Source organism: Malus domestica, chromosome 15 (genome assembly GCF_042453785.1).
Source record: "Malus domestica chromosome 15, GDT2T_hap1".
Classification (NCBI taxonomy): Eukaryota; Viridiplantae; Streptophyta; class Magnoliopsida; order Rosales; family Rosaceae; genus Malus; species Malus domestica.
Genome location: NC_091675.1, coordinates 24,705,087 through 24,724,306, shown reverse-complemented (window position 1 = coordinate 24,724,306; position 19,220 = coordinate 24,705,087). Strand labels below are relative to the sequence as shown.

Below are 19,220 nucleotides of genomic sequence, written 5' to 3'. Positions count from 1 at the left end.
AGAAACGATTAAGGAATTCTCGCTCCAATTGCTCCCAGTTGTTGATGGATTTGGGCTCGAGGTCGGTGTACCAGTCGAAGGCGTTTCCTTTCAGCGAGCGCACAGACTGCTTGGCGAGGTAGTCCCCTTCGGTCCCTGCGTTGTTGCAAGTTTCAACGAAATGGGCGACATGCTGCTTCGGGTTTCCCTTTCTATCAAACTGCATGAACTTTGGTGGTTAATATCCTCTCGGCATCTTCAGGGCATCAATCTTCTTTGAATAAGGTTTCGAGTACAACCCGAAGGTATTTGAGCTCCCTTTGAACTGTAACTTGACGGTGCTGGCGATCATCTCTTGTAACTGCTTGATGGAGAGAGATCCCATGAGCGCCGCTGCTTGGTCTGGTTTCGGCTTTTTTTTCAACCTTCTCTACTGGAGGCTCTTCTTCTTCGTCGCCACCTTTCTTGGAGTCAGAGCCGAATCCTGCATCATGCCGTGCCCCCAACTTATTGACGAGTGCCGTAATTTGCAAGTCTTTCTCTTCCACGGTCTTTGTGAGCTTTGCAATTGCTTCACTCATTTGAGCCAGCTGTTCTTCAATGGAGGTAACGTCGATGGTCATGACTTGTGCAACCATCATACGCGACTCTTCAGGCATCCAGGGTGTTGATGAAGGACCCCGTTGGCCGCTTTGGGATGTCATCTGATGTGCCTCAACGACATGCTTCGATGCCTCCAGCGAGGTTAGGTTGATGACAGGCTTGTGTCTTTGATGCTCCATTTGCTCCCTCAGCGGCACCGACTTTGAAGTGGTTTGTTGAAGAGTAGTTGTGGTGCCAATGGATGCTCCGTTCATGGCGAAAGTGCTCAGGCTTCTTCCCTTTGTGAGAACGACTTGTCATTTGTTTGATGCCATTGATTTTGGAAGTATGCTTGAATTTCTTGAACGGAGAGGAGATGAGAGGTAGAGATTATCCTATCGGGCGTGCCAAATTTGTAAACACGGAAATTCCTGAAACAAACGAGACAAGAACACGTGTACAAAATAATATTTTGTATTAATGATTTAGGGGTTACAATCTCTCTCAAATTTGATCATCTTTCGATCTCCGCAAGGTGTTGATTTGTGGATTGTGATGCTGATCCAAGGGCCGTCGAGGCTTGATCTCGGATGAATGGTTGGAAGTTTCTTCAAGGGGGCCTTTTGGGCTTAATCTTGAAGGTTGATGGATGAACGGATCTTCAAGGGCTTTTGGGCTTGATCTTGAAGAACTATTGATGAACGAATCTTCAAGGGGCCTTTGAGGCTTGATCTTGATGAACAATTGATTGATGGATCTTCAAGGGCTTTTGGGCTTGATCTTGAAGAACTGTTGATGAACGGATCTTCAAAGGGTTTTGGGCTTTATCTTGAAGAACGGTTGGATGTGTGGATTTGTTGATGTTGTTGATCTAAAGGGCCGTTGGGGCTTGATCTTAGGATGAACGGATGATGAACGATGAACGTTTTCTTCAAGGGCCGTCAGGACTTGATCTTGAATTGGTGGAAGTTCTTCAAAGGACCGTTGGGGCTTGATCTTGAAGGTTGGGTTGACGAAGAACGAAGAAAGCTTTCTTGATCCTTCGGGATTTGCTTGGGAGCTTTGGAGTTTCAAAGCTTCAAGGTTTTGGTGTGAGGTGAATTGGTTATGAATTGGTCCCCCTAAAATGAATGAAATGGCTTCTATTTATAGAATTTTCCAAAGCCTAATTTTGAATATATTATTCAGATGAAATAAATCGTTTCTGCCAAGTGTTGACACGTGTCATGTTTGATGACTTTTCTGATGATTCTCGATTTTTTCGTTGAGTCACTTGCTATGTGTAAAATTTATATGACACGTGAACGTTGAAATTTTAATTATTGATCAACATTTATTTCATCGAAATTTCGATGTCTACAACCGTATTTACTAAGACAATTCATCACTTGCAATAAATTTTTAGTTTACAAGTTTTAAATAAAATGAAAACAAAAACTAAAAATGAAATGGTTAAAAAGGACCATTCAATCTAACTACTAAAATAAAACAAGACCGAGACTCTAATATGCTGAAAAAGGAAAATATTTTATTAGCATACCTATTTTTACCTCTTACATTATTATTACTTTTTAGTTATTGTTTTTCTTCAATTTATCCTATCCTATGACCAGATATTGAAAAAAAATATGTGAAAAGCAAAATGAGTGTGTGGATAGTAATATCCTATAAATAGTGCACACTTACTAAAATTTATAAATAATTTGTACATGCACGTGTTATATTGTAATTTGCCTGCAACAAAAAATAATCAAACTGTAAATCCATCCCGAGTAATTTTCAGTCAAAGAAAAACTTCACAGTGGACCCACGTGGGCACTTTGGTAAATCCATCCCGTCCAGCGCCTGATATCTGTGGTTTTGTTGGTCCTCAGTGGACTCTGTGGCCAGTCATCGCTCATATGTCATATCAGGTGCTCTTGTGTCGCTGCTCCTCCTCTAAACCGTACACATACTCTCCTCTGAACAACCAAAACCCCCAATAAAAAATTCTGCTGACAAACCTTTGCATGTTCTTCTTCCGCTCTCCTGCTCACCCATGGAGTCCAAAACCCTAACAGTCACGGCTCAAGGCCGCCAGCTCGCCGTCGTCAACCTCCGGTAAAAATACTCTTCCACCATTTCTTTTCGCTTTCGATGTTTACAATAAGCGTGTTTTCAGAAAAAAAATCTATTTTTTATTTAATGTTTTGAATTTTCTGCCTTACTTTCTTGTCATCGCCTGTCTTTTCCTTCTCGGATTCTGGATTGTTGAAAATTTTACACCTTTTTGGCGTTTTTGGAACTCCGATAGTCTGATAAATGACTCTCTGGTTTCCATTTCCGACGTCGTTTGGTTCCGATTGTTTTGCTTTTTTCTTCTTTCCTGTTCCGTCTGAGTCGTGGTTTCGTATAGTCTGATAAATAATTTTTTGTTAATTTTTAATCTTTTATATTTTGAGCTGGGTCGTAGTTTCGATGAGTTTATCGGATTAAATTTTTTCTCTAAGTGGTATTAGAGCGATGGCGGGTTTTCGGGATTTCGATTATCGCCTGCGTTTCGTTGTTAGTTTGGAAAGCTTTAGCTATTAATGGTGAAGTTTAGAAATTTCGAAACTTGTTGGAGCTATTAAGTTTTCTGCAAAATGTAGCGACTGCCCCCTTTGCTTCTGTGTACATAAATGGGTAATAATTATTTGAAGCTTTAAAAGGATGGATTTTTGGTTTTATTAACTTGAAATTAAATACGGGACCTACTTTCTATTTTGTTCTCATATTTTTCTCCGCTTGGTTTGTAATTTGTTTTAAAAACACAGAAAGAAGTTTGGCCCCAGCCGGGTTGTATGACTTTTGACTCTGTTTGGCTGCTCAGAAAACATGTTTGTATAACTTTGACTCCGTTTGGCTGCTGAGAAAATGTTGGTAATCAAATGTTAAAAACGTAAAGTAAATGATGATTTGCTTGGCCCACCTGCATTTCGTAATTGTCTTAGTGGTTTGGTTATCTCTGTTTTATTATTTGTGATGGAAAATTTTAGCAGTTAAAGGCCTCGTTGCATACAAAGTTATCAAGTTCTGTAAATATTTTCCGTACATGTTAAATTGTAATTTTGTGATGTTATCTGTGCTGCTCAATGTTCAGGGGATTGTCGCATGCAACCAAAGCATTCCGTTTACTTATGGTTTTAGCATGCACCCTCTTTTACCTCACTACATATAGACAATGCTCTGGGAATGGTGAGATATTATCGGAATATGATTCTTGTGGATCATATGGAGATAATTTGAATGTGGCTTTTGCGGATAATTTTCTCGGTGACACCAGTTTGGGCTGTGGAGTTCCAAGAACCCACTTCAATCTTGATAAGATTTGTACTAGCTCCCGTTTATTCTGCTTTCCGTCAACATTACCTGGTTTCTTAGAGCATAAACTCAAAGTGGCTGATTTTGGAGTTTCAGGGGATCAGTCTGATGATATATCATCTATAGGATCAACCGAAGATAGCAAGTTGGCAAATAACAAAAGTTGGTCATCAGACAATGGCATATTTAAGTTATTTAATGGAGGGATTGTTTCTTGTTCTCTGAACTCCAAAGAGGCTACTAATGAGTTGTCATCCATTCAAGCTGATAGCTCTAATCAAAACGATCTTTCTTCTTGTAGCGGACCTTTACTTTATCAGAAGAGCACAAATTTTAGGCCAAACAAGAACACTGAGATGACCAAATTTAGTTCTTTCACTGGTTCCCCCTCACCCTATGTAGAAATTAGCCCTGCAGTATTGGATTGGGGACAAAAGTATATGAATTTTCCATCGTTAGCTTTCTTAACTGTGGCAAATACATGCAATGACACCATTTTACATGTTTATGAACCATTCAGTACTGACATGCAATTCTATCCTTGCAACTTTAGCGAGACTAAGTTAGGACCTGGTGAAACAGCTTCAATTTGTTTTGTATTTTTACCTAGATGGTTGGGCTTGTCCTCTGCTCGTCTAATTTTGCAGACAAGCTCAGGTGGTTTCTTGGTTCAGGCGAAAGGTTTTGCCATAGAGTCTCCTTATGGGATTCATCCTTTATTGGACATGGATGTTTCTTCCAGGGGAAGGTGGAGTAAGAATTTGTCGTTGTTTAACTCCTTTGATCAAATTTTCAACGTGAAGGAAGTTACAGCATGGATATCAGTGTCTCTGGAGCATACTTCCCATCATGCAGAGGCAATATGTAGTACTGAGAAACTTCAAGGTTCCGATGAACTTGGGTTGCTGAGTGTTAAAGAACGTCTGGTTGTGAGTACTGGACAAGTTGGTTTGCCTCTTCTGGCCATGAGGCCCCTTATGAACTGGGAGATTGGTCCACACAGCAGTGAAACTATCATAGAAATAGACTTCTCAATTGAATCGAAAGGAAGAATTTATGGTGCAATTTGTATGCAGTTGCTAAGGCCTTCTGAGGACAAGTCTGATACTGTTATGCTTCCCTTTGAGGCTGAAGTGGATGGAACAGCAATGAATGATGATCTTGAAGTACCTATCTCGGCATCTCTTGAGGTTTTGGTCCCCTATTCTGCCAATGAAACTGCTGTTGCTATATCTCTGAAGAATTCTGCTACTTACCTTTTGAGACTTCTTGAGATTACTGAAGTTGCGGATGGTAGAACCTTGCAGATTAAGTACATTGAAGGCTTACTACTTTTCCCTGGCAGCGACACATATGTTGCTGTTGTTGCTTGTACTGAGCCACTTGTCAAATTAGATGGACAATGTAAGTTACTTATACAGACAAATGACTCAAGTAGCTCTCAGATTGAAATTCCTTGCCAGGATTTTATTCATATTTGTACAAGACATTGGAATGATTCCACCATTGAATATGAACATCAGTCTGAAAGGAGTGAATCGGGTGATATGCAGACAGAGTTCTCTGAAAGTGACATGCAGTTGCCATTACCGATCATGGTAGGCAGATTTTACCTCTCTCTGTGTATGTTTGTGTGTGTGTGTATTCTCATTTTTGTGTGAAACTGGATTAGCTTTCGAAGTTTGATTGCTGTATACAGCTTGCCGTGCCTTTGTTTGTTGTCTCTTTGTCTTTTGACTAAGTGTCTCTTTGTCTTTTGACTAAGTGATCAAGAACGTTCCCTTTCATTTATTAGTATCAAACATGCATGCTCCTTAGTTATTTGCAAAAAGTATATTTCTTTCAAGGTTCCTCATCTTCAAGGCACTGGAGTCAGCAGGTGTCCACTCCATTGATCAAATAGCTTTAAAAGAGTTATAAAAGATTGCATGCCTGTCTCTACAATTTTATTGCCTAAAGGTAGAGCATGCTTGTTACTATGGCTGTTATTGTGCCGTATATTTCTGAATCAGTTTAACTCTTTTTTGTGGTGTTCGAGGTTATTTAGCCATGAACTATCCATAACTGATTAACTCTTTTTTGTGTTGTTTGAGATTTTTTAGACATGAACTATCCATAACCAATTATATAACGTGTTTTTTTTTTTACCCACAAACATGAACATCCATAGTAACCAAAATGTTAATGTGATCCTATACATGAAGGCAACGGAGACAGCAGAGGCAGATGAGTTGGTGCTACGAAAATGGAAATCTCAAGATACCAGAAGTGGCGTGTCTGTGCTCACTGATCATGAGGTATTCTTCCCAATGCTTCAGGTAGGAAGTCATAACTCTAAATGGATCACTGTAAAGAATCCTAGCCAAGCGCCGGTAGTGATGCAGCTTATACTGAACTCAGGGGAGATTATTGACCGATGTAAGAGTGCGGATGGTCTTACACAGCCTCCTTCATTGGGTAGCATGGTTTGTAATGAATCCACTTCTCCAAGTAGGTATGGGTTCTCAATAGCAGAAAATGCACAAACAGAGGCTTATGTTCAACCCAATGGTAGAGCATCTCTTGGACCAGTATTGTTTCACCCTTCAAATCGATGTGATTGGAGAAGTTCGGCCCTGATAAGAAACAATCTATCTGGTGTGGAGTGGTTATCTCTGAGGGGATCTGGAGGGTTGCTATCCTTGCTTCTTCTTGAAGAGTCTGAGCCTGTTCAGAGTGTAGAATTCAACCTCAGCTTACAAATTCCTCTTGACTTTTCTCCTCCAGACATGTTTCGCATGGAAAACGTCACTCATTCTTGTATACAGCCATTATCAAGGCAGCTCTATGCTAAGAATACAGGAGACTTTCCTCTGGAGATTAGAAGAATCACAGTTTCTGGAAAAGAGTGTGGGATGGATGGGTTTATGGTACAAACTTGCAAAGGTTTTACTCTTGAACCTGGAGAATCAGCAAAACTTCTGATATCGTACCTGACTGATTTTTCTGCAGCCTTGGTACAACGGGATCTTGAGCTGGCCGTGAATTCTGGTATTCTGGTGATCCCCATGAAGGCAAGCATTCCTTTGCGTATGATCAATATATGCAAGAAATCAATGGTCTGGATGCGCGTCAAAAAATACTCTTCAGCAGTATTTCTGGTTGTCTCCTTGATGTTTCTAGTATTTTGGTATATATTACCCCAGGTGCCTGCCTTTTGTTCCGATGATTGTTTGTACACGAGCGGAAAAAGTTCCTTGGTTACTTCTAAAAGTAGTTCAGGAAAATCATCTCATGCGCATAATTATAGAGACAGTAGATTTTCTGTGTCTGGTGAGATAAACAGTTTGCTAAGATCAGTTCGGGAAGATAAAACCTCAATGCAGGCATCATCTGTTGGTAGATATCCCGATGACCAGGCTGGGGCCTCAGAGCGGGAAAAATTTGCTCAACATGCAGATCAAATGCTACAGGGTCATGAACAAACTAATTATTTGTCAGATACGACAAAGAACAAAGCCATGGCTTTCTCATTGACTTCTAAATCTGTGTCAGTTGAGAATCCCAATGAACTAGAAGCATCCCAACCTGGTAACCTCACAGTCAAAACTGGACAGGAAAAGGGTAGAAGGCGTAAGAAGAGAAAGGGTGCCGGTGCAAAATTCACAGGACTTTTTGAAGTTTCAAGTAGTCAAAGTGGAAATTCTACACCTTCATCACCCTTGTCTCCAGTCTCATCTGTAATACCAAAACAGACGTGGCCGCTATCTCCTGATGTGGGCCAAGCTGTTGAGGCCAGAAATCCATTTACTCAAGTGGCTCAACAACACTTCCGGAAGAGTCATGTTTTTAAATCTGCTTCTAAGGCAAACTTGTCACAGCCGGAGGTTTCTATAAAATATTGCAATAACCACCCAACTTTTGCTTCTCAAGTGCAACCACCAGCACCAAGAAAACCTGCGGCCAGAACTGTTTTATTGCCTTCTGCCACCATTCCTGGTTCCAGTAGGCCTGCACCTAATTTGGTATGCTCTTCCTCTTATCTGGCTTCAACATCCCCTATTTCTCCGCATGTTAGAGCCCCTGGGTCCAAACTCTCTGATCGGAAAAGTGCTGAAGAAGAAAAGGCTCGGCTTGGGGATGAATATACATATGATATCTGGGGTGATCATTTTCCTAGGCTAAAGTTGACGGGTAGGTCAAAGGATGTCGCTTCTATGACCTCCAGCACTACAGAAAGCGACTCCAATAGCTTCTTTGTAAAGGGTCCACAAATCCTCATGGCAAAGTCTCCACCGAGATCTGTAAGTTTTTTCCATCAAGATGGTTAATGACGAAAAAAAAAAAAATCCCAAATAAGTTATCATATTTCTCTGCTTTCGGATCTCTCTTTAGGTCTGCTTGTCTGTAGTTTTCTTCATTCATAAGCAACATAGGAGTCCGTACTGTTGTCATACGTTAATATGAAACTGAAAAAAGTAGCCTATGCTGTAAACAACGAATGGTTTAACATGGCCTAGGAATTACAACGACCACCATTAGCTGTTATACACTGAACTTATCAAAATGTAGAAAAAGTAAAGATGAAAATATACATTCAACACTACCAATGAGGTAAAAAGATGAAAAGGGATCAACGGATCACTCTGAACAATAAGCTTTATGTAACATGTACAGTATGCAAATGACATGTTGCAGAAACTTATTCGAGTTTGTTTTTAGGAAACAAGAATTTGCTAGCAGGATATGTAAACGTTTTCGAGTCTCTCACTATTAATGACACACAGCCTGTTTGACAGGGGATGAGAATATATATATATATATATATATACACACACAAACACATACGGGGCTGTTTGACAGGGGATGGAAAATTGGGTTATTAACCCAACAATCATCTCTCTTCAATTTGAATACTGCATCTTTCTTTTTTTTTTTTTTTTTTCTTTTTTTTTTTTTTTTTGAAAACTGGAACAACAGAACCTGGGCTAAGAAGCCAACCAAACAGAAAGCCAACACAAGGCAAACAACAAGCAGAAGCTAGAAAATCCTTGGAGGGATTAATATTATGACAATTTTTTTTTTAAATTTTTAAGTTGTTAAAAAACATGTAGACGGGTGAAAAATGGGTTATGGTAAAAAAAAAAAGGATAAATGGGTTAAAAAGGGTAAATGGGTAAACGGGTATTAAACGGTTACGGTTAAATGGGTATGCGGTTATGGGTATGGTTAACCGTTTATAAATGGTTATGGGTATGGATATAACCGTTTAGGCAATTACCCAACGGGTAAACGGTTATGCGGGTATGAGCATAAACGGTTATGGGTAAATTAACCGCGGTTACGCGCCCGCATAACCATTGCCCATCCCTACACACAGGCATGGGTTTGCCGAAACTTTATCGAGTACAACTCTTGAATATGTTACTCTGTTAACAGTTTGCTAAACGACTGCTCCTTGTTTATATGAGCTTGATTGTAATATTCAGAAAGATTAATGCAAGAAGAATGTGAACTTCTGCGGTCTATCGGTTCGTGAAATTACTCGAATTAGTACCTTTTTCGATAGACAATTTGTGAAATATTCAAGGGCCCCTTTGGATGTGGTCCCTAATCCTTAACATTCTTTGACTAAAACCTTAATGATATTCAAGGTTTGATCAAAGTCCCTTGACTTTGTACACCTCATTATATTACAATTAATATTTATATTTTTATAGTTTTTATATTAATTGTTTGATATTTTATAAGATTTATAATCCTATAAATTTAAAATCTCTCATTATAATACTATTAGAAACGGTTACAATAAAAAAAATTCAAACATTTTGATTGAATAAATGGATAAAAACTATGTAAAAATAAGAAATAATAAATGGCAAAAGAATGTATCCGTAGTGTTAAAAAAATTGGTACATTTCACATAAGAAATTTATAATCCTGTAAATTTAAAATAAATGGTTACAATTAGAAACGGTTACATTATAATAATGTTAGAAACGGTTACAATAAAAAAATTCAATCATTTTGATTGAATAAATGGATAAAAACTATGTAAAAATAAGAAATAATAAATGGCAAAACAAAGTGGTACATTAATAAAGAAGAATGGGTACATTATAAATAAATTAGGGTACAGATAAAAGATAAAAAAATTATGAGTACAAATGAATTTTTAAAAAATATAGTCGCTAAAAGAAAATACTACAAATTGAAAAAAATGTTGCAAATTAAAAGTGGGTACAAACTAAAAATATAAATATATGATACAAAATTTAGGCATAAAACATAAATATACCATATGTAATTTTTCTATCATTGATTAAATATATAATGTCACGTGACGGTATATGTCACATCCCGGCCCAGGCCCCCACAACATCCCGGACTCGACTCCATCGTAGCACGATATTGTCTGCTTTGAGCCCCGACCATGCCCTCACGGTTTTGTTTCTAGGAACTCACATGAGAACTTCCTAGTAGGTCATCCATCATGGGATTGCTCTCGCGTGCTACTCGCTTAACTTCGGGGTTCCGATGGAACCCAAAGCTAGTGAGCTCTTAAAAGGCTTTATGCTAGGTAGAGATTGGAATATACATATAAGGCTTAGAGGATCCACTTCTCTGGACGATGTGGGATGTTACAATCCACGTCCCTTAGGGGCTTGACGTCCTCGTCGGCATGTTACGACCAGGGTTAGACTTTGATACCAAATTGTCACATCCTGGCCCGGGTCCCCACCACATCCTGGACTCGATTCCACCGTAGCACGATATTGTCCGCTTTGGGCCCCGACCACGCCCCCACGGTTTTGTTTCTAGAAACTCGCACGAAAACTTCCCAGTAGGTCACCCATCATGGGATTGCTCTCGCGCGCTACTCGTTCAACTTCGGAGTTCCGATAGAACCCAAAGTCAGTGAGCTCCCAAAAGACCTTAAGCTAGGTAGAGATTGAAATATACATATAAGGCTTAGAGGATCCACTTCCCTGGGCGATGTGGGATGTTTCAGTATACACATGGGTATAAACACAAATAAAACTTTACAAAATATGGGCACAAAAAGAAACTAATATATGGGTACAAATTAAAAATGAAAAAAAATGGTACAAATTAAAAATAGGTACAAACTAAAAATAAAAATATATGATAAAAAATTTAGTCATAAATATAAATATACTAATTGTAACATTTTTAACACTAAAGGAATATATTTAAAAAAAAATATTTTATTATTTCAAATAATTAATGATGTTATTAATATTCAAGGATCTTGATCAAAAATTGAAAATGAATAGGATTTTAATCAATGGATTAGCAAAAAGAAGAATGTGAGCCTAATTTCAATTACTTGGATATACAACAACATTTTGGGCTTTTGAGGAGCAAGAGAATAGAATAGTTGTCATCCATATGTATCTGTTGACCTTAAAAACTACCAAACCTACGTGGCGCACAGGTCGAGTAACTAATGAGCTAACTACATCATTCGGTTGATACGGGGCATGCCAACTCGTCGGCCGAGCTCAGTCAATGAGTCAAATGTGTTGATGTTGCGTTGGGCGCGCAATTGACTTCTTGATTTTGCGACTGCGACCGAGGAAGGAACATGTCTCGGCCTTTGGATTCTAGAGCCTAAAGACAAGGCTGCTAATTCTGCGAAGTTCACAAATCGTCGACGCCGGATTCGGTCACGGTGATTATATTCGTGAAAGTATAAGCACGCCGAATCGACACTAGACTAACTCTAAAACCTACTTGTGAAAACCAATCATAAACAACTCGGCGTTCAATGTGCCGAGCCTAGTAATTCGTAACACCTCACTTTGCCGAAAAGGCTAATGAGATGACCTCTGCCAATAAGGATTCGAAAATCCCTCTCGACTGAGACTTGGATAGATAACCAATCGATCTCGACACAGTGCTGTTTATCCAAACTGAAGGTGCTTCGGGGTCAGCTGATTCTATGGCAACAGTGCTGTTTATCCAAACTGAAGATGTTCGCCAGTTGCCTTCACAATGTTGTTTATCCAAACTGAAGATGTGTTGGCAGAAAAATAAAAATAAAAATTTCAAAAGTTGATGAGATGTTTCGCGTAGAGCGAGGTTTTACGCAGGGCAGTTGTGTGTTGAATTGGAGGGGGCTTTTTTCGTTGCACAGTGCCTCTGTATTTATAGGGACGTATCGTTGCTTAGCATGGCCAGATAATTTTGCAGAGTTCCACTGCAACTCTAATTCGTGGAATTGAAATTGATCCACATCACTCAGAAACCAAGGCATATCCTTCAAACTGAGCTGTGGGATTTGTTCCAAGACTTTTCAAACCTAATAAAAGTCCATCTAGGCTTATCACATCACATTTCTAGACCACCTAGGCCTCTTTTCATCAAAAACCCATCAGTAGCCATGCTTTATCAAAACACCATAGAAAATGTTCTAGCCAACTTAGGCTCCTTGTGTCATCATTATCCAAGACCATGATTTTCCTTTATCCCATTATTCCACATGGCAACCATAGAATGCTCCCTTATTATTTGTGCAAACCCGTTTGCAGCCATAGATGTAATCATTATCTTCCTTCACCATGCCTTTTACCAAAAATATAATCATTATCTTCCATCACATTTATATTTGTGCATGCAATCTTCATTATCTGATTAGTCTTTGAACTTGATCATCTTCCTGCCATACTCGGACTCTTTTCAAGATTTTTCCACAAAATTGCAGCAGTATTAAATCGCATCGCATTGATCAAATCACCACGACTTTATTACCCAACTATGCTATAGATAATTCAATATATTATTAGAAAATAATTATTATGATAAAATCACAATATTATTTCTCAATAATAATTGAAAATAATTTCAACCACTTTGTTGTCCAACTGTTTAAAATTATGCTCATCCAACGGCCTCGATTACTCGGGCCGATAGTGTAATTTTAGGTCCAAACAGTATCTCAGATCATATTCTTACATTTATGTGTGTTACAAATACTTATCTAACGGGCTTTACTTCACTGAAGTAAACATGTTTTAAGTGAAGCGAAGCCCGTTAAATAAATATTTGCTATGGGATGGAAATGTCTCCATTCTGTGATGTTGGACCTTGGATTCTATACACAAAGATTAGTAATGGGTGTTGAAACAGCCACATCTAGCAGAGACAGAAAAATAATGGTTTAAATATCCTAACTCCATTGAGCTTGTCTCATATTTGGGTTTCACGCTCCTTATCTCGCGTTTTTTGCTTGCTTTTACTTCTTTATGTCTTTTAATTTTCCCTCCTCCCTAGCTGTGATGGTTCATCCTCATCCCACCATGTGGTCAAATTTGCAGGCTCCGATCTGAAATTGGATATCATATCCACTTCCCAGAGACAGAGAAAAATAATGGTTAAAATATCCTAACTCCATTGAGCTTGTCTCAGATTTGGGTTTCATGCTCCTTATCTCGCGTTTTTCGTTTGCTTTTACTGTTTTATGTCTTTTAATTTTCCCTCCTCCCTCCCTAGCGGTGATGGTTCATCCTCATCCTACATGTGTTCGGATTTGTAGGCTCCGATCAGAAATTGGATATCAGATCCACTTCCCTTCCTCACTTTCCCTCCCCCAACCGGCATGTCGGATCCCTATCGAGGCCAAGTGTTGTGTTGGGTATTTTATATACCCCTAGCCTCACTTTACACCCATAAGATACTTTGTATATATTTGCAGGGATTCGTGAAAGGGATTTTGATCTGGTGTCTACTTTCTCGATTCGGAGTTTGGCTTTCCCCGAGGATATGACGATGTTGCATCTTGAGTTGCCACTCTCATTTTGCTTGGGCCTTTTACTTTAACTGTACTTGTTCACTTGGTTCTTTTTGGGCATTATACTAGTTTTTAATGTAATGAAAGATATCTTACTTGACTTAAAAAAAAACATTCTAACCCCACTTTAATTGAGGCCATGGGACTGTGCAGGTTGTAATTAGGGTTGGAAAAAAATCCCAAAAATCTCAAACCGAACCGAAAAATTCCCGAAACCAAACCGAAATTCCCGAAAATTTCAGTATCCAATACCAAACCGATCCCGAAATTTCAGTACGGGAATTGGTCTCAAGTTTTTGGGATTTCGGTATTCCCAAACCGAACCGAAAAAAAATAAAAAATATATATATTATTTAATTTCTAAATATATAGGAGCACATCTTTAAGGGGAACATCATCTAACTACAATAGTGAAAATTGAAATACTGAAGGAGCATTGGAAATCGATGATGGACCGTATACAGGAAGGAGCCCTAAGATAGATAGCGGAACATATTCAGAATTTTTAAATCACAGAAGATTGATAGATGGATACATAGATGCAGAATAAACACGGGAGATTGATAGATGGATACATGGATAGATTATAAGTTACAATTTGCTTGAGAAAACTTTACATCTATCTATAATATTTATATTATATATGTACAGAAGTTTACTCAAGCATATATTAACGTTTTAGACGTAATTTTGGGGACTGGCATGATTATAGATAATTGCACTAGTTTACTCAAGCACATATTAACGTTTCAGATTGGCAGATTGCTTTTGAATAGGCAGAAACAAATAGGCAGAGACTAACTGGGCCTTGCCATTTGATTGGCAGATTTGTGTGCACAGATTAGTAGAAACAAATTGGTAGATTGAGTCTGCCTATATGTCAATTTTTCAATATAAAAGGTTGAATTTTAGCCCAAAAGCATAATATGTCAAATTTTAGTCCAAAAGCCCAAAACCATTTTGGGATTCCCGATTTGTCCCGAAATCCCGAAACTATTTCGGGGTTCCGGAAAATTGGGATTCCCGAAAATTTGGTTTGGGATCAGTATTGAAATTGGGATTCCCGAAAATTTCGGTTTGGGAATCGGGACAAGGGTTTCGGTATGGGATCCCATACCGAACCACCCCTAGTTGTAATTAACAAGTTGGGGACAATACTGACATTATTAGAAGTGGGCCTTCGGTTCCTCTCTGATAATTTGACATGGTATTAGAGTTAGGGAGGGGGTTTGTACTACCACATGATAGGTGGGTCCCTTGGCCTTGCATGTTGGGTGACTTTACTTGACTCCACGTGGTTGTCAATGTGTGGATCTCCGACGTGTGACTCACTAATTGGGTTCCACGTTAGGGAGTGTGTTGAAAAATCCCACATCGGGTAAAGACATAGAAAAAGAAGAGTTTAAATATCATAATCCCACTATAACTAATATCAAGGGTTTTTGTGATAAAAATCAATGCCTGTTAGACTGTGCAATTGGTAATTAACAAGTTAGAGACAATATTAGTCTTATTAAAAGTGGACTTTTGGCCATCTCTTTGATGGTTTGACAATTAGTACTGGGTAGTGTGGAAGGTGATGTCTCGGTGGTTGGAGTGATATATCAAATATGCTCTTGCTTTTTCGTTCGTTTAGCACACCCATAAAATCCTACTAGCAAATTCCTTTTTCTTATGTCCTCTCCTACCATTATTGTGACATTGACAAACAGGTTTTTACCTTCTGTAATATTCACTCTGGTGTTTGCATTTTCCCGTGGATGTCATCGATCGAACAGTCTAGTCACTTGTCCATGCATGCCCCAAACACAGGCGTAGTTTTTTTGGCAGACATTTCGGTATGAAGATTGCAACTTTACATTCACAGTTTTCAGTGCATGCAACTGCTGTTCCTATGCGTCTCCTGCAACGATTGTTGTAATTTTCACATTATAGTGGCTGCCTAATGTTAGTGTGTAAATTGTGATCTGATGTGGCAGTTGGTTTCTAGCTCATATTGCTAGGATTGTGTGTATGCTTTCGTATTAAGTCTCATAGGTCTTAAACAAGTGAGTGTATATGTGCCTTCATCTCATAGGATGTAAGATGGATGACTAGGATTGGTTGGATGTAATTTTGAATATTGCCAAGTTTAAATTGTAATTGCAATTAAGAGGAGTGTGACTTTTCCTCACCCACTCTCAGTGGAATGAAACAGTGAAATCATTTGTAGAGTCATATTCTCTGCATTCTTCATCTCTTTCTCTCACTGCATCATCTTCTTCATTGGTGTAAACAGTTTTTATTCCATAATACAGAACGTACCTGGGAGTCACAGCTCACAGGGAAGGTTAAAGTTTGTTTTTACACTAACATGGCCTCAGAGCCAAATTGGGTTTGATTTTCTGGGCGTAGATTTTGTGAGGGTTTGTTCTAGCAACATTTCGTTGCAGAGAAAGTCAGTGAGAGTGAGAAGTGAAATCTTAGTCTAACATGGCTGGATCTGGGGGAGGAGAGCTTCGCGCTCCGATATTCAACGGAGAGAATTTCGATTTCTGGCAAATTCGAATGAAAACAATTTTCCGATCTCACGAGCTATGGAGCATTGTTGAAATGGGTTTTCTACCTCTAGCGAAGGCGGAAGGTGAGATAGCAGAGGCGGAGATGAAATTGCATCATGAAAATTTGGTCAAGGATGCGAGGGCTCTTGGAATCATTCAAGGAGCAGTGTCGGATCAAATTTTTCCACAGATTGCAACTCTAGAAACTGCGAAGGCAGCTTGGGATATTCTGAAGCAAAAGTTCGTAGGAGATAAACAGGTATGATCTGTGAAATTACAAGGTCTTCGTCGTGATTTTGAATATACTCGTATGGGTGAAAGTGAATCTCTAGCTGCATATTTAGCCAGGTTGTTTGATTTGATAAATCAGATGAAAAGTTATGGTGAAGATCTTAGTAATCAAAGAATTGTGCAAAAGTTGTTGATCAGTTTACCTAAATCATATGATAGTATTGCTTCTGTTATTGAAAATACTAAAGATATTGATGTAATTGATGCACAAGATGTGGTTGCCATCCTGAAAGGGTATGAATTAAGATTAACTAGGCATGAAGACAATAGCACTGAACCTGCATTTTCTAGCTTAGATATTTCATCTAAGAACAGTAAAGTTGGTAATCAGTTTACCAATACTGGTGGATCGAAATCTCAGAAGAACTTCAAGTTCAAAGGGAAGCAGTGGACTAACAAGTTCACTCCGGGTGTCAGAAATGAAGCAAATAACTCTGGAGGTGCTTGTAAATATTGTGATAAACTTCACTATGGAAAATGTTGGTTAAAAGGGAAGATTAAATGTCACAAGTGTGGGAAACTTGGTCATATTGCCAGAGTTTGTAATCTCAACAAGAATGTCCAGCAAGGAAATTTTGCAAACAAAGTGGTAGAACAAAAGAACTTCGCAAATAAAATGGGAGAACATGGAAATCTGTTTATGGTTAAGCAATCAACTGAAGTGAAGACTGTGAGTGATGCCTGGTATATAGACAGTGCGCACAGTAACCATATGACTTCCAGAGATGAGTTACTTGTGGAAATTGATAGAAGTATTAAGACAAAAGTGCAAGTTGGCACAGGGGTTATTGTTGATGTGAAAGGTAAAGGAACCTTAGTCATTGACACTGATAAAGGGAAAAGGTACATAAGAGAAGTTATGTTGGTACCTGGAATTGCAGAGAATTTACTTAGTGTTGGGCAGATGACTGAACATGGGTATTTTCTGGTTTTTTGGTGATTATAAGGTGGATATTTTTTATGAAAGAACTCTGACAAATTTAGTGGTTAGTGTGAAGCAAAAGGGGAACAAATGCTTTCCACTTGTGTTCAAATCAAACGATCACTTGGTACTGAAAACCAATGTGCATCAGAGTAGTACAATGTGGCATAAATGGTTTGGTCACCTAAATTATAAGAGTCTGCAATAATTACATGAGCATGATATGGTTCTTAGGTTACCTGAAATGCATGACAGTGAAGGTGTATGTCAGGGATGTGCATTTGGTAAGAATCATAGAGTGTCGTTTCTAAGGGAGTCAGTTTGGAGAGTAAGAATGCCATTAGAACTCATACACTTAGATGTGTGTGGCCCTATGCAAACACCAACCATGAGTGGAAACAGATACTTTGTTACATTCATTGATGATTATTCGAGAATGTGCTGGATATATCTCTTAAGACACAAGTCAGATGTCTTTCATGTATTCAAGAAATTCAAAGCTATGGTGGAACTTCAAAATGGCTTTTCTGTGAAGAAATTGAGAACAGATAGATGAGGAGAATTCATCTCAAATGAGTTTGAACAGTTTTGTGAAGCTTTGGGTTTGGAGAGGCAACTTACTGTTGCATACTCTCCACAACAGAATGGAGTTGCAGAGAGGAAAAACAGAACTATAGTGGAGATGGCAAAGTGTATGCTTCATGAGAAAGGTCTTCCTTATAGTCTTTGGGGTGAAGTTGTGGTTACATCTGTCTATTTGCTCAACAGATGTCCTACAAAAGCTTTGGAACATGTGACACCTTTTGAGAAATTCAGTGGAAGAAAACCTGGAATTAAACACTTGAGAATGTTTGGTTCATTAGGTTATTCTCTTATTCCAGAAAATCTAAGACATAAGTTGGATGAAACAAGTGTCATTGGTATTTTTATTGGATATGGCACTTGTGAAAATGGGTACATATTACTTAATCCTGAAACTCAGAAAGTAATTTTTTCAAGAGATGTTATTTTTTATGAGAATGGTAAATGAGATTGGGATAAACAGAAGATCAAAGAAGTGTACATTCCATTTGCTGCAAGTGAATCTCCAGAGATGAAAGAAGCTGATGAGGATTCTAATTTCATGGAACAAGTTGTTACTGAAGGTTCTCAGACTCAAATTACAGATTCTCCATTCATTGAGTTTGGAAGTGCTAGTGACTCAATTTCTACACCTCAGGTTGATCATACTTCTCTGAGATATAGAAATTTGAGTGAAATCTATGAAAGATGTCATGTGTGTATTGTTGAACCAGAATCTTATTATGAAGCTGCACAGGATGAAGCATGGAAGAAAGCCATGGAAGATGAAATTAGCATGATTGAGAAAAACAAGACTTGGGAATTAGTGAAAAGACCATCCGATAAACCTGTGATTTGTGTGAAATGGGTGTACAAAACTAAATTGAATCTGGATGGATCAGTTCAAAAGAACAAGGCTAGGCTTGTTGCAAAAGGCTATGCACAAAAGCCCGGAATTGATTATAATGAAACCTTTGCACCTGTTGCAAGGTTGGATACAATCAAAACATTAATTGCACTGGCAGCAAAGAACAAATGGAAGCTGTTTCAATTGGATGTAAAATCGGCATTCTTGAATGGTGTGTTAGAAGAGGAAGTGTATGTCAATCAGCCAAATGGGTTTATTGTACAGGGAGATGAAGATAAGGTCTACAGGTTACATAAAGCACTGTATGGTCTGAAGCAGGCACCAAGGGCCTGGTATGGTGAA

General features: G+C 38.6%; 1 protein-coding gene across 4 annotated transcripts; it reads left to right on the top strand.

Annotated features, from left to right (window-relative positions):
- Positions 1 to 2,436: 2,436 nt before the first annotated feature.
- On the top strand, positions 2,437 to 15,931 carry LOC103431587 (uncharacterized). 4 transcript variants are annotated; one of them, XM_029093809.2, is made up of 4 exons: positions 2,437 to 2,661; positions 4,000 to 5,501; positions 6,108 to 8,186; positions 15,409 to 15,931. In XM_029093809.2, the coding sequence occupies exons 2-4, from the start codon at positions 4,260 to 4,262 to the stop codon at positions 15,538 to 15,540; spliced, it is 3,453 nt and encodes a 1,150-aa protein (XP_028949642.2). In that variant the 5' UTR covers positions 2,437 to 2,661; positions 4,000 to 4,259; the 3' UTR covers positions 15,541 to 15,931. The 4 variants fall into 4 exon arrangements, with proteins under 4 accessions (XP_028949642.2, XP_028949640.2, XP_070669839.1 ...); XM_029093807.2 differs by having other exon boundaries at positions 3,683 to 5,501; XM_070813738.1 differs by lacking the exon at positions 15,409 to 15,931 and having other exon boundaries at positions 6,108 to 8,249.
- The last annotated feature ends 3,289 nt before the right edge of the window (positions 15,932 to 19,220 follow it).